At 46.7% G+C, this 24,232-nt stretch overlaps 1 protein-coding gene across 4 annotated transcripts in view; it reads left to right on the forward strand.

Moving 5' to 3' along the window:
* The window catches only part of MORC2 (MORC family CW-type zinc finger 2), a 143,163-nt gene that overhangs the window by 101,765 nt on the left and 17,166 nt on the right, over window positions 1–24,232 (forward strand). For all 4 annotated transcript variants that reach the window (XM_085879346.1, XM_085879347.1, XM_085879348.1 and 1 more), the window contains 8 exons: window positions 1,348–1,488; window positions 2,722–2,876; window positions 11,400–11,528; window positions 11,794–11,899; window positions 12,146–12,278; window positions 12,425–13,030; window positions 13,708–13,875; window positions 15,249–15,303. In XM_085879346.1, the coding sequence (XP_085735472.1) occupies window positions 1,348–1,488; window positions 2,722–2,876; window positions 11,400–11,528; window positions 11,794–11,899; window positions 12,146–12,278; window positions 12,425–13,030; window positions 13,708–13,875; window positions 15,249–15,303 (1,493 nt within the window). The remainder of the gene's footprint in view (window positions 1–1,347; window positions 1,489–2,721; window positions 2,877–11,399; window positions 11,529–11,793; window positions 11,900–12,145; window positions 12,279–12,424; window positions 13,031–13,707; window positions 13,876–15,248; window positions 15,304–24,232) is intronic.

A 24,232-nucleotide genomic window follows, 5' to 3' on the forward strand; every position in this document is an offset into this window, starting at 1 on the left:
TTTCATCGGAAATTTTTGTAACTTCGCATATCAGAGGCCTATAGAGGTCCCTTTCAGTGCACAAAATTTTGAATGTCAAGGTCAAAGGTCAAGGTCACTTTGGCGCAAATCAGGGGAGTCGACGAAACCCTTATTTTTTGAGTAATTTTGATCGGATCGTCTTCAAACTTCATGGGAATATAGTTCATGGTCTGGCGCTCAGCTGATTAATTTTTGGTGGCGATTGGCCTTGACCTTCATATGTTTTTGTTTTTTTTCTTTGGTCTGTAATCACGTATAAATCACTCTGCAGAGCACACTTATCATTGGAAATTTTTGTAACTTCGCATATCAGAGGCCTATAGGAGGTCCCTTTCAGCGCATAAAATTTTGAATGTCAAAGGTCAAGGTCACTTTGTCGCAAATCAGGGGAGTCGACGAAACCCTTATTTTTTGAGTAATTTTGATCGGATCGTCTTCAAACTTCATGGGAATATAGTTCATGGTCTGGCGCTCAGCTGATTAATTTTTGGTGGCGATTGGCCTTGACCTTCATGGTTAGCACCAAAGGTCAAACATATTTGACCCCAAGGTCAAATTTTCAACTTTTAGGAACCATATCGTGTAGTACCTCAAATTGAACACCTCGATGAGTGCTTTCTAGATATGTCAACCTTGAGACATTATGACGTCATTTGGTGACGTTATGAGGCAAACGCATATTTTTCATGGTTACTGTAGAACGATCCTCATCGGAATCTCTCGTAGGTAGATATTCCTCAAGGAGTCGCTCCTGGTGGATAGCAGCTCTGTTCACCTCAGTGTGACCTTAAAGAAGTCACACGTGGTCACCTTTTGGCAAGATACGGGTCACCCTGCGGGTGACATTGGTTTATTTTTTTGTTTGTTTGTTTAACCTTTAAAAGTTAACTCTAACTAAAGCTCTTACACGAAGTGTCATGGGCTGGAGCACGTCTCGACCGGTTTTTGTGAAACACAAGTATGGAACGCATTGGTATATGTCTGAACCCAGCGAGTGGATTAGGGAGGTTGACTCATATTGTATAAGGAGCGTAAAACGGAGACAAGTGTGTTGAGAAACAGCGTATTGCAGGGTATTACTGTACAGCATGATTTTCCAAAAAGTTGTGCACGAGTTATAGCAGAACTAGTGGATTAGGTGAGGATAACAAGCCAATTTGATTATGGTTTGATTCTGGATCCAGATCCGGCCTATCGGTGGGATACAAAACGTAAACTGTTCAGCCTGGTGGAGGGATGTGCTCTACTGTGTGCCATTCTAGTTCCTTTTTTAAATGCAATGAAAATGTTTGAGCTGCTGCAAGCAATTCCATTTCCTTGCTACAGGAACCTCAAGGAGCCCAAGGAACTTACTTTTGTGTTTGGTGTGAATATTGATCACCGCTACCACGACGGCATGTTTGTCTACAACAGCAGTCGACTTATCAAGATGTATGAGAAAGCTGGGCCACAGTTGGATGGAGGAACGTGAGTTGAGCATCCTCTCTCAATTTTTTTCAAACTTCACAACTGCAGACGTTCGTTGGATGCCAGGATGATATGATTTTGATAAATTTTTGAATTGGAATTCATACTTCCATGTGATTGGTTAATCCACTCACGATGCTAATGATATGCAAGGATTTTGAAATACCTTTCTCTCTGTCTCTCTTTCTCTCTCTTTTCTCTCTCTCTATTTCTCTCTCTTTTTTTCCCTCTCTTTTTCTCTCTCTTTTTCTCTCTCTTTTTCTCTCTCTCTCTTTTTCTCTATCTCTTTTTTTCTCTCTCTTTTTCTCTCTCTCTTTTTCTCTATCTCTTTTTTCTCTATCTCTTTTTCTCTCTCTCTTTTTCTCTCTCTCTTTTTCTCTCTCTTTTTCTCTTTTTCCCTTTCTCGCATTACTGCTTTGTTATTTTATTTCTCTTGTCTTTGTTATTATTTTTGTCCCCCTTTTTTTTTAATCCTTTGCCACAGTTTGTCAGGATTCTTTTTTGAAAGTAATGATTTGTGATTTCCACTGCCTTTTTTGTCTTGCATTCTTTGTTTTTTTTGTAGCATGCATGGAGGGCCTTTGGTTAATCTTTGGGTCAACTCTTTCATCCTGCTGATGAAGGGATTGAGTCTTAACAATATTGTTGACTGGTGTTTAATGTGACCATTGCACACTACCCTCTGGACGGTAGTCTACAGTAATGCCCTGTTGACATCTTGTGCAAGGAAATGAATGAAGAACTAGTCTTACTCATGAAGGCTAGTGTCAATCTGCATTAGTGGACAGGTGAAATCATCCGTAATGCTGATTGAGGTGTGCTAACTGCCTTGGGAGGCAGGAGAAGGTGACGTTTTGGGCATTAACTCTTTGTCTGAGCAATATAGAGTTGGGAGAGCAGCTGGGGTTCCTATATGGTAAAGTGAATCAAAGGTGTTGTGTTTGAGCAGGCTCATTAAGCACGTGTAGGTGAGAACAACTGATTTTGACAGGGATGGTCAGGCTTCAAGCGTTAAAAGTCTGGGTGACTGGGATTGGAAGAAGCGTGAAAATAGAGGGGTAAGACAAAATGATAATTAAAAAAAAAACAGAAGTGACAGAATGACATTTGATAAATGAATGAAAACAATTTTAAAAAAAGAGACAAATAAATACTACAGTAACAAAAAAAAAATTAACATAATAAAATCGAACATATTTAATACCTTTATTTGATTACCTTGTTCTGTTACAGTGCCTGTGGAGGTGTTGTTGGCGTAGTCGATGTACCGTACATGATCCTCGAGCCGACACACAACAAGCAAGACTTTGCTGACAGCAAGGAGTATCGGCTGCTTCTTCGAGCAATGGGAGACCATCTTGCCCAGTATTGGAAGGATGTGGGCATTGGTATGTGCTCGTTTTGTGCTGCAAGGTCGACTTATGTGCTCTGCTAACGTCAACTTCTTATTCATATCTTAATTATGATTGAAAAATAAATTTTTCTCCTCTTGTGATAAATGACCCACCCAACAAAACCATTTGTCCAAATAAACATTTGTTCACCACGCTGTTAGTTAGATCCACAATGGTGCTGTGGGTTCGCATTCACCTTTTCAAAATCTTGAATGCCCAAATGTGTAACATTGAATGTGTAATGCTTTTAACCATTCGCAACGGCGACTTTTACACGATAAATATCAGTTGTTTTTTTTTTTTTGTTGTTTTTTTTATCCGCATGCTTTTTTGTTTAGATATTGTAATCAGCTACGTCTGTCCATCTGTCTCTGGCTATCTCTTCCTAAAAGGTTATGCAGAAATTCACCAAACTTGCTAGTTATGATCACCACAATGCAAGTCGGTGCAAGAGCAGTACCATTTTTACCTACCCTATGGGTCTCAGGTCAGGTGTGGGAGCATGCGCCGGAGCAGTGCGTTGCTGCGTCCAATTTCCACCAGTACTCCAGGGGCCTCCATCTGACCATCCCCCAGGCAGATGCCTGGCCCATCCCCATCTCCTTGAGATGCTGATCAACCTGCTGCAATCACGACGCACGTGGTTGGCCCATTGGCCTCCTCCACAAACGAGGCTCCCTCGCTGAGTGAATCTCGTGAGCAGGATCAGCATCAGGAAAATGAACCACATGTCCATCTCGCCGCAGCTGATGCCCACAAAATATGCAGGTAACAAATCTTATTTGAGTCTCTCTCTCTCAGCAACCGCTCATTGGACACAAAGTCTGACCAGCTATAGCCAAGGATTTTCCGAAGAGATCTGGTACCAAAGGAATTAAATCTCCATCTCCGATCCCTGATCAGAGTCCAAGTCTCATATCCATAGATCAAGATTGGAAGCACCGAGGACCTGAAGAATTGGACTTTTATCTGTGCTGTGTCACGTGATTGGGTTTTCGTATATCATGCCTCACCCGCTAGGGGTGGCAGGAGTGTACTTCTGGTCGCGCAATAAAGCGGAGTTGATGCTGGCGCGCGTGCTTCTTGCGTCCCACTGCACCTCGTACACTCTAGTTGGCTGACGAGGATGGTTGAAAACGGACATGTGCCCGTTTTCGACGGAGACGACTTCGAATTGTTTTCGGAGCAATTGGAATGCTATTTCCACGCGAATGATGTGGTCGACGAGAGCAAACAGAAGTCGATCTTGCTCGCTTCGCTTTCGCCGGAGCATTATCGGCTACTGGGTGATTTAGTGGCACCAAACAGGCCCCGGGATGACGAGCTGTCGTTTCGGGACATTGTGCAGAAGATGAAGGCACACATGGCGCCGGAGAAGTCATTACAGCTCGCTCGATTCCTGTTCGATCGCCTCTCGAAAGGGGCAGAGGAACGCGTCGCTGATTTTGTGGCGTGGATTAAGCGTTCTTCCGTGGCCTGCAAGTTCACGGCGGGGGAGCGGCCAGCTCGGCTCAGAGATCGTTTTATTGCTGGTTTACGAGATGCGAAGATGGTTTCAGCGGTTTTACGGCTGAAGGGTGAAGCCATTACATTCGACTCGGCGGTCAGCAAGGCTACAGCGGTCGAGCAGGCTCGCGGGGATGTTCGAGCCATCACTGGCCACGCGGGGTCGCGGGCACCCCGGGACGCGCGCACGACCTTCGATGCGGGTCGGAAGTTGCCGCGCGGCCGCGCGTGCGGAGGGGTGACCCCGCGGACATGCTTGGGATGTGGAGGTCGACACCTGCGCCGTGCATGCCCGTGTAAAGGCAACGTGTGTTTGAATTGTCACAAGGTGGGTCATTTGGCGCGTGTGTGCCGTGGGGCGCCGGCCACCGTTAAGGTCATGGACGGCGATGTGCGAGGCGACTCGGGGTGGAACCAGCGGCCGTTGATGGACCTGTTTTCAATTGGCCCGGCGACGGCGCGCCCGATGACAGTGGAAGTCGAAGTTAACAAAACGCCGATCACGGTCCAGGTCAATACGGGAGCAGCGGTGTCGCTCATCGGCGAACAGACCGCGCGTAGACTCAACGGCTTGAAGCTTATCAGGTCAAACCTCACGCTGTTCACGTACACCCGCGAGAACATAACGCCAGTCGGGATGGCAGACGTGTCTGTGCGGTATCAAGGCCAGGTCGCCACGCTTCGGGTGTACGTCGTGCGGGGGAGGGCACCGTCTCTCCTCGGCCGAGATTGGATGGCCCGCATCAGGCTAGACTGGGCCGCAGTTCACCTTGTGCAACCCGTGCCGAGCCAGTGGGAGGATCAGTTGGAGGAGATTCTTCAAAGACATCAAGGGTTGTTTAGCGACGACCTTGGGAAACTCAAGGGCATGGAGGCAAAACTCTTCTTGAAGGAGGGGGTGGTTCCTCGGTTTTGTAAACCGCGTCCGGTGCCGTATGCCTTGCGGGACAAGGTCAAGGGTGAACTGGATAGGCTGGAGGCCTGTGGAGTGATCGAACGGGTGTCGTGCTCGGATTGGGCCACCCCGGTGGTCACGGTGCTGAAACGGAATGGAGACGTCCGATTGTGCGGGGACTTCAAATCCACGGTTAACCCGGGGCTCAGCGTGGAGCAATATCCACTGCCGTCAATCGATGAAATATATGCGCGATTGGCGGGGAGTCAATACTTCACGAAGCTAGACCTGCGTGATGCCTATTTTCACCTGCCGATGGATCCCGGGAGTAGCGAACTTTTGACAATCAACACGTGTCAAGGACTCTATCGATATACCCGACTCTGTTTTGGGATTGCTTCGGCCCCAGCTTTGTGGCAGAAAGCCATGGATCAGGTTTGCATTGGCCTGCCCGCTCAGACCTACCTGGACGATGTGCTCATTGCGGGGAAGACTGCGGACGAGCATCTTGCAAACATTGCCCAAGTGCTGACAAAGCTAGAAGCGTGCGGCCTGTGCTTGAACAGGGGCAAGTGCGCGTTCTTCAAGCAGCGCTTGGAATACCTCGGGCACATCATCATGCCGGAGGGGCTGTTGAAAGGTCCTCGGAAGGTGGAGGCGATTCAGCACATGCCACCGCCTCGCGACAAGACGCAGCTGCGCTCGTTCATTGGTATGGCCCAGTATTACCAAAGGTTCGTGCGCGGGCTCAGCTCACAACTTGCGCCGTTGACGCGGTTGCTCAGGAAGGACGAGCACTGGGCTTGGGGGCCTGCACACCAGGCGTCGTTCGACCGCGTCAAGCGGCTGCTCACAGAGGATACGGTCCTCGTGCACTACGAGCCTGCGCGTCCGCTCCTATTGGCATGCGACAGCTCTGCATATGGCATCGGGGCAGTGCTCTCCCACAGGATGGACGATGGTTCCGAGCGGCCTGTTTGTTTTGCATCCCGGACCCTGTCCACAGCAGAGCGCGGATATGCCCAGATTGAGCGTGAGGTACTCAGCCTTGTCTGGGGTGTGCGGAGGTTTCATCAATACCTGCTGGGGCGGCATTTCACTTTGCAGACGGATCACAAACCGCTTCAATTCATCCTGAGACCCGAACGCGGGGTGCCGGTGGTAGCAGCCGCGCGAATACAGCGGTGGTGTCTGTTTCTGGGTGCTTACGATTATGATATTCAGTTCCGAAGCACCGAGAAGCATGCTAACTGCGACGGGCTCTCACGCTTGCCGTGTGCAGAGGTTCCAGCTGCGTCTGAGTTGGCCGACCGGGTCGATGTGTTCGCGCTGGGCCAGGTCCAAAGCGGGCCGGTCACGGCCAGGCAGGTCGCAGTGGAATCGGCTCATGATCCGGTGCTTGCCCGTGTCGTCCAGGCGATTTCTACGGGGAATTGGAGCGATCTGCCTTCGACACCGGCATTTCAACCTTTCACGTCACGCGCATCGGAGCTGTCGTTGGTCCAACGGTGCGTAATGTGGGGAATGAGGACAGTGATTCCACCGAGGTTCAGGCAGCGGTGTTTGGAAGAACTGCATGTCAGTCACCTTGGCATCGTGAAGACCAAGAGTCTTGCTCGTAGCCTGTTGTGGTGGCCGGGGTTGGACAAAGACATTGAGCAGTTGGTTAAGCGTTGCGCCACGTGCCAGACAGATGCTGATAACCCGCGTCGGGCTTCGGGTCTCTGGCCTGTGCCAGACCGAGCTTGGCAGAGGGTCCATGTAGATTTTGCGGGACCGGTTAATGGCAAAATGTTTTTGATTGTGATCGATGCATTCTCTAAATGGCCGGAGGTTGTAGTGATGCAGCATACATCAGCAAACATTACAGTAGAGAAACTGCGGACGATCTTTGCTAATAAAGGGTTGCCGGAGATCCTGGTCTCTGATAATGGTCCGCAGTTCATCGCAGGTGTATTTGATGAGTTTATGCGCCAGAATGGTATTCGACATCTAAGGTCCGCACCGTATCATCCTGAGACGAATGGCCAAGCTGAGTCGTTTGTCAAGATGTTGAAGCGGGCTTTGCGCAGGGGGGGGTGTTGCACCTGTGCAGACGGTGGTCGATGTCTTTTTGCTCCATTACAGGAACGCAGTTCATCCTGTCATGGGTGATTCGCCTGCCATTCGTCTCTATGGACGGGCATTGCGGTCCAGGCTGGATTTGCTGCGACCTGGAGGGTCGGGGAGTGGGGCGATGTCGCGTCCGACGTGGCTGCGCAGCTTCGAGGTGGGGCAACGGGTAATGGTGCGCGATTATTTCCACGGTTCCAAATGGGTGCCGGCGGTGGTCTCTGTGGTGCTGGGGCCGGCGAATTGCATGGTGCGGACTGATGGTGGGGATGTGTGGAAGCGGCACGTGGACCAAATGCATGATCGCTGTTCAGCGTCCCCCCCCACACCTCCCCGGGCCGAACGATGCGGGACCCCCACCGGTAGTATCGCCGGGGCTGGTTGGGCCGACGCCAAGGGGGTCTTCGCCTGATGCCGTCCTACCCGGGGACGTCGGGCAGGCTGGGCAGTCGGGGGTGGCTGGTGTTGCGGAAAGTGCGAGTCCGGCGAGGGTGTCACCTCGACCGAGCCGGGAGGCGTCTGAGCCTGGACTGTCTGGCGGCGCTGCCCGTCCGAGGCGGGTCAGGGTGCGGCCGCGGTACTTGGAGGATTATGAGTGTTGATGGGTTTCAGATGGTCATGTTGTGATTGTCCGTTCATCGTGTGACGGGTCATTTTACGAGGGGAGGAGTGTGCTGTGTCACATGATTGGGTTTTCGTATATCATGCCTCGCCCGCTAGGGGTGACAGGAGTGTACTTCTGGTCGCGCGATAAAGCGGAGTTGATGCTGGCGCGCGTGCTTCTTGCGTCCCACTGCACCTCGTACACTCGCCCTTGCAACGTTCAGACTCCTGCACAGGTACTGGCAGCACCACACTCCATGATCCAGTGATTCCACGACGCGTCAGGCCGGACCTGTCCAGACCTGTCACCGATAGGCCAGACATCGATTGACCTCTGGCTCACAGCCATGGAGATATGACTATCACTGCCAAGGTCAGTGAATCTCTCCACGACCTCAACATCCTCACTACAAACAGGTACAGACAAGATAGCAGCATCCAAGATGTCATTGAAAGCCTGGATCTTCGTTTTGACCCAGGAAACCCATTATCCCAGCGGCTCCAACTCCTCAATCAGCATCTCAAAGGCCCACAAAAGGATATCCAAAGTCTCCGCAATGATGATTGCATCATCTGCGAAATCAAGGTCATTGATATTCTCAAACGATGCACCACAGCTTGATCTCTCCGACATCCTCCCCAGAATCCAGTCCATACAACTGCTGTAAAAAGTGTGGGGGCCAGAACATACCCCTGACAAACTCTAGTAGCAACTGGAAACAAGTCAGAGATGGTATCTCCACATCTCACAACACTCTCAGTACCAGAGTATCGTTCAGACATTAGATTGATCAGTTTTGGTGGCACCCCACGAAGACCAATAATCTTCCAGAGGGCATCCTGATTCACTGAATCAAACACTTTGCAAAGATCAACATGGGCTGCAAGCAGCCCCTGCCGAAACTCTCGTCTGTGTTCGGTGAGGACCCGAAGAGCAAGGATACGGTCAGTCGTTGACCTCTTTGGTGTAAAACCTGACTGCTCTGGGCGCTGGTGCTCAAGCAGATGGTGGCGAACCCTATCATTAATTATTCAAATAAAGACCTTGCCCGGCATTGAGAGCAGCATCACCTCTCGGACGTTGTGGCAGTCCTGGTGATCACCCTTCCTTTTCCAGAGAGAGACAACAAGGACCCTCTTCCAGTCAGTTGGAATGATGCATGTGTTCCAGGCAGAGCATAGAAATGCTTGCAACGACAGGACCATAGCATTTCCACCAGCCTTGAGAAGTTCAGCATGGATGCCACAGATCCCAGGAGCTTTACCCCATTTCAACCAGTTCACCCGCAGCCTGTGTTTCCACAAACGAAGGTGGATCACAGTTGGAGGGTCAGCAATAGGGATAGTAACACCCCTGACATTCAACTCAACCGCTGGTGGGTCAGCCTGATGCAGCCGCTCAAAGTAACCGGCCCAGCGGGCTTTCACTTCGAACTCCTCTGTCAAGAGCCCACCAACCTCCGCTCTGACTGCAGTACACCAAGGAATAGGTTTGGCGGAACACAATGTGCAACTTCCCCTGGAAGCAGCGATGAGAATCACTTGACCACAGGTGATGCTCTACCCCCTCACAGATTCCTTGCACATCGGCCTCCTTGTCAACCCTTGGCGCACATACAGTTTTACGCTTCAACTCCCTGCAAAAGCCTGACCCTGCTATTCTGGTCAATGGTATCCAGTGTCCCTTGAGAGACAAAATTATTCTTCGCCCTACGGTGAGTTCCAAGATACCCACCGGCAACATCAAGGATGATGGTCTTTAAGGCACTCCTCAACTCTTCAGGATCTACCAAAGCACCCAGACCCCCTCCCCAAATCCCTACTCAGCCTGTTTGCAAACTCCTCAGCTTCCCTCTCATCCTTGAGCATGCCAGCATCCAGCCTTGGCTGGGATGGTACCATTGTCCCGGATTGAAGCTGAAACTTCAGAGTTGCTACAACAACCCTGTGTCGGTGTTGAGGAACTGAGCACTCTGGTAGACCCTGAAGTTCTGGGTCCTTCCTAAGTCCATGACTTCTTGCAAAGTCAAGGAACTTGGTGCTATTCTGGTTCACAGTTCCAGACCCATTGGGACCAACATATCCATCCCTATCGGTGCCAGTCGATACATTGACATCCCCCAAGACGAGAAGAGTATCTCACCTGTGGCAATGATAAACCACAGACTCTTGAGCGTGGCATAGAATGCATCCTTCCCGGTGAGATCACTTGCCTCAGTCGAAGCATATACAGAGTCCAGGGAAATGCCACCCAAGGAGTGACGAATCCTTCGTCTCATAATACGCTCGTTGACCAGGGTTACCTCATTTCATGAAGGAATTGGGGTCCCGAAGACTTTGCCCCAATCCCGTCATTTGGTGAATTGCCCTGCGAAGGGCAGCAGCACTGAAGGTACTTCCACAGAGTGGGTTTTCAGTTTGCTTTGCATTTGTGGATTTTCTGGAATGAAGTGCTTTACGGTGAACGGAGTGCAATCCTGCCACCAACTTCCTGAAAAGGTAACAAACCAAATGCAGGAAGATGTCCGCAGACACAGTTGGGCACTAGATATGGATGGCCATTGGCTCACAAGGAGCTCCTCCACCCTATGACAGGTTTTGTGTTTAATCTTGCTGGGTGTCCATATCCATACACCCTCCTCACCAGGAAACCTGGTGGGGGAGATGGTTTAGTCGTTGACAACCAGACCATGAAACAGGTTAGAGCAGGTTTACATGGTACCTGTAGCAAGTCACAGATCTAATCTGGCCTGACCTGACATTGAGGAACTGAGCACTCCAGTCGACCCTCTAGTTCTGGATCTTCCTCCAGTGACCATCAACTAGCACATGGTCAATCTCCTTTGTCACACCACCAGCGTTAGAATACCAAGTCCAACGATGAGCCTGTGGGCGCAAAATAAATGGGTCTTTGGGCATGGTGAAAATGTAAAATTCCCAAAAATGCAATTACGGGCACATTAAAATTTTTTTAATGAATGTTTGTATATGCAATTAATATTGGGAGATGCATGAAATGTGTCACGATATTTTTGGGACTTGACCCCTGGTTCATGCCCCAGGGGTGGGCACTGTTAGACCTTAAAGCACGTGTGGTCTGAGTTCTGTTGCAATGCTTTCGATCTGGACTTGTACACACGTGCACGGTTTGGAAAAGTTGGCCAAACTATAACATTTCTGTATAATTTAACCACGTGTTTTTTTTTTTTAGACCTTAATTGTGGGTTATGTCCAAGATGCTGGTGTAAATGTGAAGACATTGCCGTTTGTGCAAGAAAAGATCTTCAGTGGCGTTTTCGTCATGCAGTCAGGATTTGGACCAAAATCATTTATTTCACCCATACCTCCTCCCACCCCCTCCATCCTTTTCCCTTTACCTTTTGCTTATTGTAATCATACAGCGGAGAAGGGCATTGTGAAGTTTTGGGATGAGTTTGGCTACCTGACGGCAAGTTGGAGTCAACCGCCATCTTCTGATCTCCGCTTCAGACGCCGTCGAGCCATGGAGGTACCGACGGTCATTCAATGTGGTGAGAGATCTTTTGAAGAGCACTTGCATTAGATGAACAAACTGCAATACTGGATCCACTGGTCGAATTTATGCTTTTGGGGACTCCATTGGTGAGGATGGCAAAGTAGATAAATTGACATTGTGCTCAGTTCTGCAGTTATTTAATATGACATGCTTTTAATGAATTTGCACAATCGGTGACTATGGTTGGTTTTTCCAGTGAAATGGCATGCTTGGATTTCATAAATGTTTGTGAATTATTTTTCCTTTCTTTATGCCCACAGACTTGTGCCTGAAATGGCGAGTGCTCCCCTTTATGACAGATGCCGTATCTAAGGAGTACCCGGACACCTGGAGCTGTCACATGAATCCAAACCCAGAGCAGAACAGGTCAGTAAAGATGACTGTTCGCAGTTCATTGTGTCCCCAGTCCTGGTGCCTCATCCTTTGGTACAATGGATAAGGGATAATTTTTCTGTTGCCAGCTCAACAGTATGCCTGCAAATCTTTCCATGATGCCGTGCTGACCTTGAGATTGGTGTGCACCTTTGGACCTATTTCTTAGCAAAGTCACATCCATGTGCTTTGTTCGAAACGGATTTGAGAGAGATGATTTGATGTGTAAACCTTTTGCAGGTGTAGCTGCCCTGAACAAAAGCCGAATGTTGCTCTGGGTGTCCTGCTTAAGGAGACAAAGAGCTTGGATCAGCGGCAGGAGGAGCTGCAAAATGAAATTTATCGAAGGCAGGAGAAGCTGGACAGCCTGCAGGTGTTGACTGGACTTCCACAATAATTCTTGAAAACCTGAAATGTTGTTGCTTGTTTTCTGTAAAATTGTATCACACTGTCATCTTTGGCTTACTTCACTTTCCATAAATGTGGTGACTTAGTTTTCTCCTCTGTATTTGCTCGCAGAAAACGAATCCAATAAGATCCAGTGCTGACCTTCGCCGCTTGCCTATCGATATTGGTGCTGGGAGCATTATGCAGTCAGAATGGTGTGAGGCTGAAGCCACATCTGGGATGGTAAAGCAAGCTCCTTTCTCAACCTCCACAGCAGGACCTTCGCTGGCTAATGGTCCAAGCGAACACCGAACTGCAAAGGCTCCCATTGGTCATGTTCTGGCTGAACAAACAAGCAAGGCATTGAAAAGTTCTCCTTCAACGCGTAATGGCATTAGCTCACTTCGACCGCCAGTTCAAACACAAAGGGCAGCTCCTCGAAGCGAGCCGGTGGTCTCTCCTCGCAGTGTTCCAGTCAAATCTCCAGCGTTGGCACGTGTTAAGAACCCTGTCGCAGCAGTACCAGCAGCAACTCCAACTCCAAAAGCGGCTCCAAAAGCGGCTCCAAAAGCGGCTCCAAAAGCGGCTCCAAAAGCGACTCCAAAAGCGACTCCAAAAACTACTCCAAAAGCCACTCGTACGGTGTTTGTTCACCGTGCTGACACTGAGTCTGAGTCTGAAGAAGAGAAGCACACATCAAAGAAAAAGGGAATCGGAAGGAAGCGAGCATTGGTCACGGTAAGAAGCAGATGAGCATGGTGGACAAGCACCCTTTACGAGCAAATCATTCCCCACTGTTCCGTTTATTTTTGTTCCAGTTTGAGTATATGACTTGTGATTCTGGGTTAAATTCCCTGATTTCTCCATTGGCTACTAATGTCAGTAATTCATGTGACAGTACGCTTATTTCTTCACGACCTTGTCCTGAATCATGCGCTAAATGTACAATGCTGCCACCACCATATACATAGATGATATCTGCTTGATGAATAGGAGTCATGTTTTTATCACTTTACATTGTAAAGTGAGTCGGCCTTCAAGGGCTCTTCCATGTGCAATCATGTCTTAGTAAACAATCATTTTATATAGCTTTGGAAAGATGAAACACCTTTTGGCTCTACTTCTGCAATTTGCTTGCTGACTTTAAAATGTCTATGAAGTATTTGATAAGTAAATTGGGTGGCTTTATGGGCCAAATTATCTCTGTTTGCTTCCATGCTTGACATTGTAACGTGTGATAAGTCAATGTTTCCTTGTGTAACTGACCCTTGTAGACATAAGCTCATTCTTGTTCCATAATGCGATCTTGGTCGGCTGTATTTGACATTGGCACAATCGAATGAAAACAATTTCCTGTCATCAATCATCGCATGCTTTCCTCCTCTCCATTCCTCCCACCCCTCATACTGCATCAGTTGCAGAGAAATTCGTCACAAAAGTCAAGCCGTGAGAGCAGCGAGGAGACCGACGACAGCGCAGATGAGGTTTTGCCTGAGAAACGCAATCGTCCATGCGTGGCATCTCCCACATCCGAATATGACTCTGCTTGCTTCTCTGCCGCATCACAGTCATCACATCCAAAAGTGCATAATTTTTGTTGTGTTGCCCCTCTTATTATGTTATTCTTCAGCTGTTTCAAACTCACCCTGGGCTTGTGTTATACTTGTATTGGGTGGTTTTTCTTGTTGATAAAGACTTTAGGTATGAAACTGCGCTGTCAAAGACTGCTTTTATTGAAAGCTTTTATCAATCCAAGGACCCACTGCACATTCCTTCTTTTTTGGAGTGGGGGTAGGGGGGGTATTCCACAATACTGCATTGGGGGGAGCGCAAAGGTCCCTCCCCTATTCATCCCACCAGCCACATTTCAATGACCCAACATCCCTCTCCCACCCAATGAATCCCAGGCTACCACATCAATACTTTAGTCATTGAATTTTGAAAACGATTTGCAATTTATTTGTAGTGGATGTGCATTTCAGTTTTATTATTATGGGAGGGTAATCACCTTATTTGTATTGTTTGTTTTTAATTTTTTGTATACAGAGTACAGCTCATGGAAGAGCTAGAAACACTGAGCAGATCAGGATGCAACAGAACAAAATGAACAGTAGAGAGAGGGGAAACACCAACAGCATGGTTGAAGGACAAAATAGAGGGAGACTTGGACAAATCTCTCTTTGAACCCCTTCCTCCCTCTTTCCCCAGAAAAAGGTTCAAACTTCAGTCAATCTTAAACATCTCCTTTTTGACTTACTGTTTTAATAACGCATTTTAATGAAGATATTTTTTTTGAGGAATTGCAATTTTAACTTTAGCGTCTAACTTGGTCAGGTTCCGCCGGCTGATTTTAAGTTTGCGAGCAAGCCCGGCCAGTGTACTTGTTTTGCAAAAACACCATCGGACCTTTAGCTTAAACTGTGTGAGCATTTTCGATTTTGAGTGCTAGCACTAGTGAATAAGTTGGATATAAAAAATTCTTTCATTGCACATGCAGTAAGACGATTTACACCCACAGAGTGACATTTCATAACCAGTTTTTGGCCACTTTTTGAACTGACCTTTTGGTTCTAATTAGAAATGCACTGTAGTTTTGTTTTAACCATTCCTCAACATTATAATTTAAACAGCAAAACCTGTGCCATTACTGGTTTATTCATCCTAAATCTTACTTCTGTTGCATGACCACATCCATTTAGCAAGGTGTGTGATAAAACTAACCACGTTATGCCATCACAAAAAATATCCTATTCATTGTAACCTGGTAAATTTTCTCTCCATTTTTACCATGATTTAGTATGAGTCTGGTGAAAACACTACCTGAATCATTCTCCTCCCACCTTCACACCCACCACAAACTTTTGACTGCATTGTTGCACCTGTTCAAAAAACTGATGGTTTTAAATATATTTTCTTTACTCTCTTGCCATCCCACCAACCCCTTACCCTCCCACAGGCAACACACAAAATTGGACCCAACACGAACAAGTCACGTATGGTGGGAACTAAACGTAAGTTTCATGGCTTATCAATGTCTGTTCAATGGTGTTCATAACCTCATACATTTTGTCTTGGATCATAGAACTGTAAAGGAATTTCTCCAATTTTTTTTTTTTCCTTAATAGGTCCAAGTCCTGTGTTATGCCAAAGCCACATAATAACATGCTGCCACAATAACATGCGACCACATAATAACAAATATAGTCCATTTGATTGTGTTCAGATTACAGGAAAAAAATGGTTTGTTTGCCATTACAAATCTTTATCTTGTTCTGGTAGAGCACTAGATACATACACATAAAACATGTATGTTTACTCTGCAGATGCAACTGTTTTCACTTGTTTGTATGAAGGTTTCCACTTTTTTGTTCTCCACACTTCTCCCATCTCCTCGTCTGGGTCTTTCCTTTACAACAAACTTCTTATGAATCATCTCTCCAATTCCAAATTTAAACTTGTAAATCTGCTTGGTCTATGAGATGAGTTTTCTTTAAAAGTGCTGAGAAAATGTCCACCAACGCATACATTGTTTCGACTTGAAGGTAGGTTACCAGTAGGGGGTGTGCTTCATTGATGCTTGGTTAGTTAATTTAATTGGCTTATTCTGAATTAGCTTTTTGGCGAATTTGCAATGAAAAATATTTGGCAGATGTGACTTATTCGTGTTTGGTAACTTGACGAAGGTAAACTCAACTGTGCATTTATTAATTTTAAGAGTGCAGCTGTAAACAGTTCTTTTCAACTTTGCCTGAGCACAAAGGCAAAATTTTTCCTGCATGTCAAAAACCAGGTGTTTAGAAATATCCATGTCAGAAGTTGTTCAAAACCTGGTGTGTGTGTTTAAAAATATCCCTTGCTCAAAATAGTTTTGTCAGTTAAACTTCAATGAAAGCTGTCAATACTTTATTTCCTTCTGAAACGCTTTAGTTTAATGGTTGCAATGAATCAGCACATGCCTTTACTGCATTCTGAGACACTGTCAAAAGTATGTTTGATACCTCTCCTGTTCTCCCTTCCAACTTATTTGTTATGAGCAAATACAACCCGTAGCATAGCTGACAGGTCAAGAAAGTGGGGGTGGGGGAGAGCAGAGGCATGTGTAGGGTGAGGGGGAATAGGAGGCAGAAAGGATGATGGAGGGGGGTTTCGGGGGGACGTGGGGAGAGCAACACCTCACCAAACGTTGCTATTCACTGCGGGAGGGAGGGGTGCGTGAGACACACGCACACACATGCAGAGACAGCGAGAGAGATGTGGGAGGAGAGTGCTTCATTTTATGAGGAGGGGGGAGCGAAGAGGGGAGAGAAGGAAAAAAAAAAGACAGGTTAGGGGTGGAGGTGGGGTTAGCAAAGAGAATGATATGTGACGCTTAATGACCGAACACGGAAAATAAATTAAAAAACACGTGTCAGAATAGCTGTACACACAATGACAAAACAGAGTTTGTAAAGTTACCCACTGGCACATCTGCCAAAACTTTGATATTCCAGAAAATTTGTGGGAAAATGAACCAAAGGCAATCACTGAAAACATTGAAGTACCGCTCACGTCCGACCTTATGATCCTATCAGGTGTGAACATCGAAAACAAACCATTGCGACCAGATATCATACTTGGGTGCAAAAAAAAATAGAAGAAGGCATTGCTAATTGAGGTGTTGATACCAGTTATTTTGGACCAATGATGGAGAAATCATCAAAATGACCGAATACCAAGACCTCAAGCATGAAGTGAAAAAATCCTGGAAGTTGAAGAATGCCAAAGTTGTCCCAGTGATGATGAAGAGCCTCGTGGGAATGATGACGAAGAACCTCACAGTGATATTAAAAACCATCCCTGAGAATATCACTACAAACATACTACAGTTGGAAGCCGTCCTGGGCTCAGTAACAATCCTGAAGAGATCCCTCGGCACAAAACTTTGAAAACAGAAAACTTCACAGCTTGATCCATGAATCGTGACCCCTTACTGAAATGAAGGTGAATACTTTGAGCCCACCCTGGGAGGACTTAATTCCACATTCTGAAACCACATATGTAGATATCAATCAATGACAAACACACAGGAGGTAGATACTTTGAGACCTGGTAGGTCTCTGTTTCACCTCCTGAAACCCCTCCACCACATGTGGAGATAGCAGGCACCAACAGCAACTTGCACACACGCACACACACACACACACACACACACACTTATTTGTATTTATTTAATAGTACTGGCTAAACAGTAGAGTTGCATAGGCTCCACGTCGCAGGCATGAGCTTAGCACAGATACCGCTCCGTACATCTTCGTAGGGTTGGACTGCTGCCATTACAGGGAAGAAGATCGAATTATAAATTTATACACCAGTCCACCCTGGAGAAGGAACATCCATGACGTGTTTTGGACTTGATGGCCCTCATCAGCATGGAGCAGATGCTCCTTTCTGGAGTGGGTAGGAGCTTCTGCCCTTTGATGATTGTCTTTCCCTCAGAGTTCCATGCCGACCTCTCTTTCAACACCTTTGCTCGTGAAACATCAGCAAGTTGAGCTGTCTTTAGCAGGAGCTTCAATGACAAACACGCCCCGATGATCACCCGTCTTTCTCAGTCGCTGAGGTCTCCTCTTGCAGCCATGCTCGACATAATTATGGGCAACCAGTCCTGTGCAGTGTTTTTATCCATGACCCTAAGCTGTATGCTGGGATGTTATTTGCTTGAATTGACACATGGTCCACACCTTTGTGGAAGCCGTTGCTTTCCATATATACTTGGTGTCTCTCATTTATCCAGGTGTTTGCTTGTTTTGTTTTGTTTTTTGTCCAATGTATGTAGCCAAAACTCCAGGGATTGCATTTTTCATAAATTAAAAATGAGTACAGGACTTTTTGGGGAAACTTAAGCGAGAATTTAATTGTAAAGATGTATGTGCACACAAAATAATTTAATTTGAATTTAATTAAATCATGTAACCTATCACAGAAGTTTGTTATACAAACTGAAAGAGAATGTTTGTGGTATTCAGGGAACTTCCTGCTTTTTACTGCCTGTCATGGGCGGGCACTTCATTTAGTCTGTTAATTAATGTACGTTTAACCTGTGGAAAATGAGGCGAAACACAGTTTTTCAGTGATCCATTACCCTTTGATAATATGGTGCATAACCCAAAACTCGCTCGTTTTTGCACATAATCAGTGCTTCGTGTGTCTTCCATATGACATAATGCCTGCACATCCAACTAATTAGAGACTACACACTGCTATGGAAGCTCGCCCTGTTTTTGGGCAAGAGCGTTCTGGAACTCCTGTTTTCTGGGTTGCATTAGATAGGTTGGTATCTCCTTCTGTAACATGTCGCAAGCATGTTCAATAGGGTTTAGGTCAAGAGATCTTGCAGACCGATCAATTTTCTCAATTGCTTCCTGTTCAAGATGGGCATTGATTCTTGTTCGATGTGGATGTGCATTATTGTCAATTAAAATGTAGTTTTGTACAACTGCACCAGCATAAGGTCGTTTTGTGAAATGGAGAATTCTCGATACCTAAGTGCAGTGGATGTGCTATTCTGGATGACATTCCTTCTCATGCTGATTCCAAGACACTTTGACAGATCCTTCCGCATATGTCTCAAATGAAAACGGTGAAGAGAACTTTCATCCAGATGTTGCCGCAAATGTGACCCCAAACCCATCCTAAATATTTCTGCATCAGAGTTGCATGGGTTCTAGATATTTTATTTTTTTTAGACTTCATTTTTGGAAGTGGGTAAGGATTTGGAAGGTCATTTCAGAAGTGTTTGCTAAAGGTAGGCAACTTGATTTCATTTGAACTTTGCAATCTTCCCAAGGGGTTGTTACTCCTCTGCCTCTTTCCAACCACCCATCCCACCCTCCAATTATTCCTCCCAAAGTGTTACCCTGTGATATTGCTACTGGTTTAGTTGATGGATCAACTCTATAAACTGGTGACTGCATTTAACTCCATGTGTTGGAGACTGCACTTTTTGGGTATATGCAGTAATCCAGCAATAACATGCACTACATGGCCAAAAGTATGTGGACATCTGCTCATCCAACATCTCATTTCAAAACCACAGGCATTAATATGGAGTGAGGTCCCCCCCCCCCCCATTTTCTGCTATAACAGCCTCCACCCTTCTAGGAAGGCTTTCCACTAAATGTTGGAACATTGCTGCAGGGATTTGCTTCTATGCAGCCACAAGAGGATTCGTGAGGTCGGGCACTGATGTTGGGCGATTAGGTCTGGCTCGCAGTCGACGTTCCAAATCATCCCAAAGGTGTTTGATGGGGTTGAGGTTAGGGCTCTGTGCAGGCCAGTCAAGTTCTTCCACACCGATCTCGATAAACCATTTCTGTATACACCTCACTTTTTGCATGGGGGCATTGTCATGCTGAAACAGGAAAGGGCCTTCCCCAAACTGTTGCCTCAAAGTTGAGAGAATAGAATCATCTTGAATGCCATTTTGTATGCTGAAGCATTAAGACTTCCTGGACTAATGGGCCAAGCCCAAAGTATGAAAAACAGCCCCAGACCATTATTCCTCCTCAACCAAACTTTGCAGTTGGCACTATGCATTCAGGTAGGTAGTGTTCTCCTGGCATCCGCCAAACCCAGATTCTTCTGTCGGACTGCCAGATGGTGAAGCATGATTCATCACGCCAGAGAACGTGTTTCCACTGCTCTAGAGTCCAATGGTGGTGAACTTTACACCACTCCAGCCTATGCTTGGCATTGTGCATGGTGATCTTTCTCTTTTGTGTGGCTGCTCTGCCACGGAAACCCATTTCATGAAGCTCTCGACAAACAGTGCTTGTGCTGACGTTGCTTCCAGAGTCAGTTTGGAACTCAGTAGTGAGTGTTGCAACCGACGTCAGATGATTTTTCCACTCTATGCGCTTCAGCACTCAGTGGTCCCGTTCTGTGAACTTCGTGGCTTAGCTGTTGTTGCTCCGAAACGTTTCCACTTCACAATAACAGCATTTTCAGTTGACCGAGACAGCTCTCGCAGGACAGAAATTTGATGAACTGACTTGTTGGAAAGGTGGCATCCTGTGACAGTGCCATGTTGAAAGTCACTGAGCTCTTCAGTATGGTCCATTCTACTGCCAATGTTTGTCGATGGAGATTGCATGGCTGTGTGCTTGATTTTATACACCTGCCAGCAATGGGTGTGGCTAAAATAGCCGAATCCACAAATTAGAAGGGGGTGTCCACATATTTTTGGCCATGACGTCTAGTTACCCCACTTTCAAGCATTTCCCCATTCATGCTCTCATTATTGAAAATATGTTTTTAAAATTTTCATGCCATTACATTTAATGCTAAGACTGTACCGAATCAAACTCTGGCATGCAAATTTTATGGGTACTTTGCTGTACTTCCAAGATTTTAAATGCATGTCCGTGCTATTTGTATTCCAATGCACAAAGTTCAACAAAGCGTGCAACTGTGCACTCAGGCAACATATAACCAGGCGTCTATGAGTCACCATCGGTGGTGTAACTGAACTAGTACCCATTTAAATTTGACTTACGATGTTGCTTCAAATTAATTGAGTAGCATCGAACATGATAGAGTATAGGACTATTTCAAGTTACATTTTCCAAAGGGTTTGCAGTTAAGTCTCAAACAGCGGAATTAACATTTCTCGGCCACATTGACTTTAAATTTAAATTTTTTATTTTATTTAAAAACCAGCAGTTCAGGATAACAAAGACAACAATACAGTGGCAATAAAATATTGATTGCACATAAATGGTGGAATTTTAAACCTCTTCTCTCTCATCCCTCTCTGAAAAATCCCAAAATTATTTAATCGATCTATGTCCGACTGGTAAACTGGTGTCGTCCTAACTTGTGCTTCTTTCGGCGATAAAGCACATGTGATGTACCAAGTACACAGGCACGGTACTGTCCAGAGAAAAGCTTAATTATGGCTGGCTATTCTCACCTTCCTCACTCTGTTTTACCATCTATATGTACCCAAGAGCAAGAACATTCACGGAAGCCCCAACCTCTTTAAACCACTCATTATTACTGGATGGTTCTCCATGCAGAAGCCACTAATATTGCTCATTAACACAGAATGGTTCGATATCTCGAACTTTCCTGAACACTCACGATCTTGCCACACAGTTTAGTCGAACTACAATATCATAACTTTTCACCTTTATACTCTGGAGTGCACATCTCCCTTCAATTAAGATTGATTTGTCATATACAGCCAGACCCCGGCTTACATCGGGGTTGCATTCCTGACAAGTGTGATGAATATTGAAGCAACGTAAATCAAAGCAATTTTCTCATGAGAATTAATGGAATAAGGGGGGGAACGGAGCTTTTGAGAATGTGAAGATGTGTTCCTAACGATGCCACTTCACGTATTACATTTTGCTTTTTACCTGTATTGCCCTTTTATTTTGGTCAATGACAGTTATATTCTGAAAATACACATACGTAGCAATAAAACAATTACCAGACATATTTAAAAAAGCATAAACCTCTTCCAGAAACTGTCAAACTTGCTGTTGCCCCTTTTTCTTTCTCCTTCATCAATAAACGTTGGCATTTTGTTATAGATTGTATGCACCGTCGTCAGAGCCAAACTTAATAAACCGGCAACATCAATGACGTGTTCATCAGCATCCATTTGACAAATAACATCTAATTTCACTTCTGAGGTCACACGGTCACGCTGCCACTGAGTCACTCGACAGAACAGTACATTTCTTTTTGTGAGATGCAAAGTCGTTATTTCAGCAATTTTGCAATCTCCTAATTTTATTTTGTATTTTAGCAATGTATTGTGGTGTCTTTATCAGTCTTGTAAATTCTGAAAATGCCCGAGAATAAAAGGTATGGCTTTTAAAGCGACGTAAGTGTGAGTTGCGGTAACGCAAATCGGGTAGTGGTATTCATAACCTGATGACATATTTGCGAAACGACGTAAAAAGGGGAGAAGTAAATCGGGTTGTTGTACAAAAACAATATTTTTCATATTGAATCAGGAATATACGTGTTAACATCACACTGAACCAATACACTGCCAAACAATCACTCGTTAAGGATTTGTGACATTCTTCTTTGACTAAAAATGACAAATTTCACTCTCATTTTCCTTTCATATTCAAATCCTTTTTACTCCCCCCCCCATGCCTCCTCCCTTTTCCATCCTCTCTCTTCTCTCTGGCTCCATATATGATATAGGCATGACTCCATACAATTAATATTGTTGCGAATTCGCGCCCGCCGGCGTGCGAACGGCCACGTAACTCGAATCGCGGCACGTCGCCCACCGGACGGACAATTCTGTCGTGACCCTCTCGGACTAACGCCGGGAGCTAGTCACGGGTGGGCCTTTCGGCCTCACCACGATCTTGCCAATCGGCCCCCTGCGTGGGATAGGGTTGTTCGCCAAATTCGACCTACCTAAGTACCCACGCGGAGGGTAGACCGGGCGATCGTACCTCGCCGCAGGTCGACTCTGGACACGGGCCACTTAAGCGACCCGTTCCGTACTATCGGGATAACCGAGCGGTGTTATCGTCGGCCTCGACTGTTCCGATTAATTATCGGGCGTATTAAGCCCACTACCAACCCTTTACGTGAAGCAAGATGGAGATTCAATTAAAGAAAAGACGAAGCGAAACGGGAAAAACGGTTCAACATAATGCACATTTATTCCGCGGCACATGGAGAGCACACATATACAATTAAACAGAATGCACCTACAGCAAATGCTACAAAAGAAACACAACAATGCAGATCTACTACCGACTACGCGAGCACACGGCAACACTTGCACAGTTTTACTTTATAGACGGCGCCAACAACACATTTACTCAAAAGCAAAAGAAAAGGGCCACCCTCAAAGACAAGGGGGCAGACGGGGCCTGTGGGCCGCGAGACCGGGTGGATCCTACCCGTGTCTTTGTGATGAGCCGCAAATGTGGCGGCGCGGCGGTGCCCCGACTCCGCGCTCCTTCGCTGCTTTCGTTGGCACTGCTTGGAGTGGGGTGGGAACGGGGCCCCCCTTTTCGCACTATCTCAGCGCGGGGGGAAAAAGGGGGGAAATGTTGATGCTCTGGGGAAAGAGGATAGCTGGCTTGCTTGGGTCCCGCGACGAGCGACTCCACTGCGAGCTCGTCGCCGACCGCCGTCTTCCTTGCCTCGGACCCGAGCTATCCGGTCTCCTCCGCAATTCTGCTCAGCCGACTGCAGCACACCACCTGTACGCCCTCGTCTCCCGACTCACTCCGCGCTCCAACCCGACTCGACCGCGCTCCAAGCTCCAGGCTTCCCCTCTCTGCAGCTCCACGACGGTCTCCGAACCCCGACAGACTGCGAGCTCCACTCGGCTCTCCGACCTCTCCAGACTGACTCTTCTGAAACTGACTGCCGCTGCCACACTTTGCTCTCCAAAACTGACTCTTCCGAAACTCCCTTGACTCTTCTCAAACTGACTCAATTTGCCCCGCGCTCAGCGCTTTATAGTCCGGCAGGAGAACCCATATGCAAATTTCTGGATCAGAACGAGCTCGGGGGTGGAGCCACGCTCACCCATTGGACGGAGAAAAAGGGGCGTGAGTCTCCCCTGATCCTCGAATTTGCATATCCCGATTCTACTCCGACGCGCCTGGAGGCGGGGCCAAACCGCCCCGCGCTTGCTGATTGGACGGATCAGAAGTGGGCGTGTATCATTCCTGATCCGAATTCTCCTCGGAAAGGCCGCACTTTGCACTCGCGGTTCGGCGCGCATCCCGGACGAGGCCAGGACAGCCTGACGCTCGGCGTTCACAAGTGGTGCGGGAATGGCCGCAGAAGGAGAGGTGAAGGTGGTGGAGGGTTTATTGTGGTGGTTTATGGCCATGGCGATGTTTGCAATGGCGGTGACGAGTTGTGAAGTTTGCGGGAGCGAGTTGTGAAGTTTGCGGGAGCGAG

This window comes from Eptatretus burgeri, chromosome 4 (genome assembly GCF_056783735.1).
Source record: "Eptatretus burgeri isolate ZD-2024b chromosome 4, Ebu_testis_v1, whole genome shotgun sequence".
Classification (NCBI taxonomy): domain Eukaryota; kingdom Metazoa; phylum Chordata; class Myxini; order Myxiniformes; family Myxinidae; genus Eptatretus; species Eptatretus burgeri.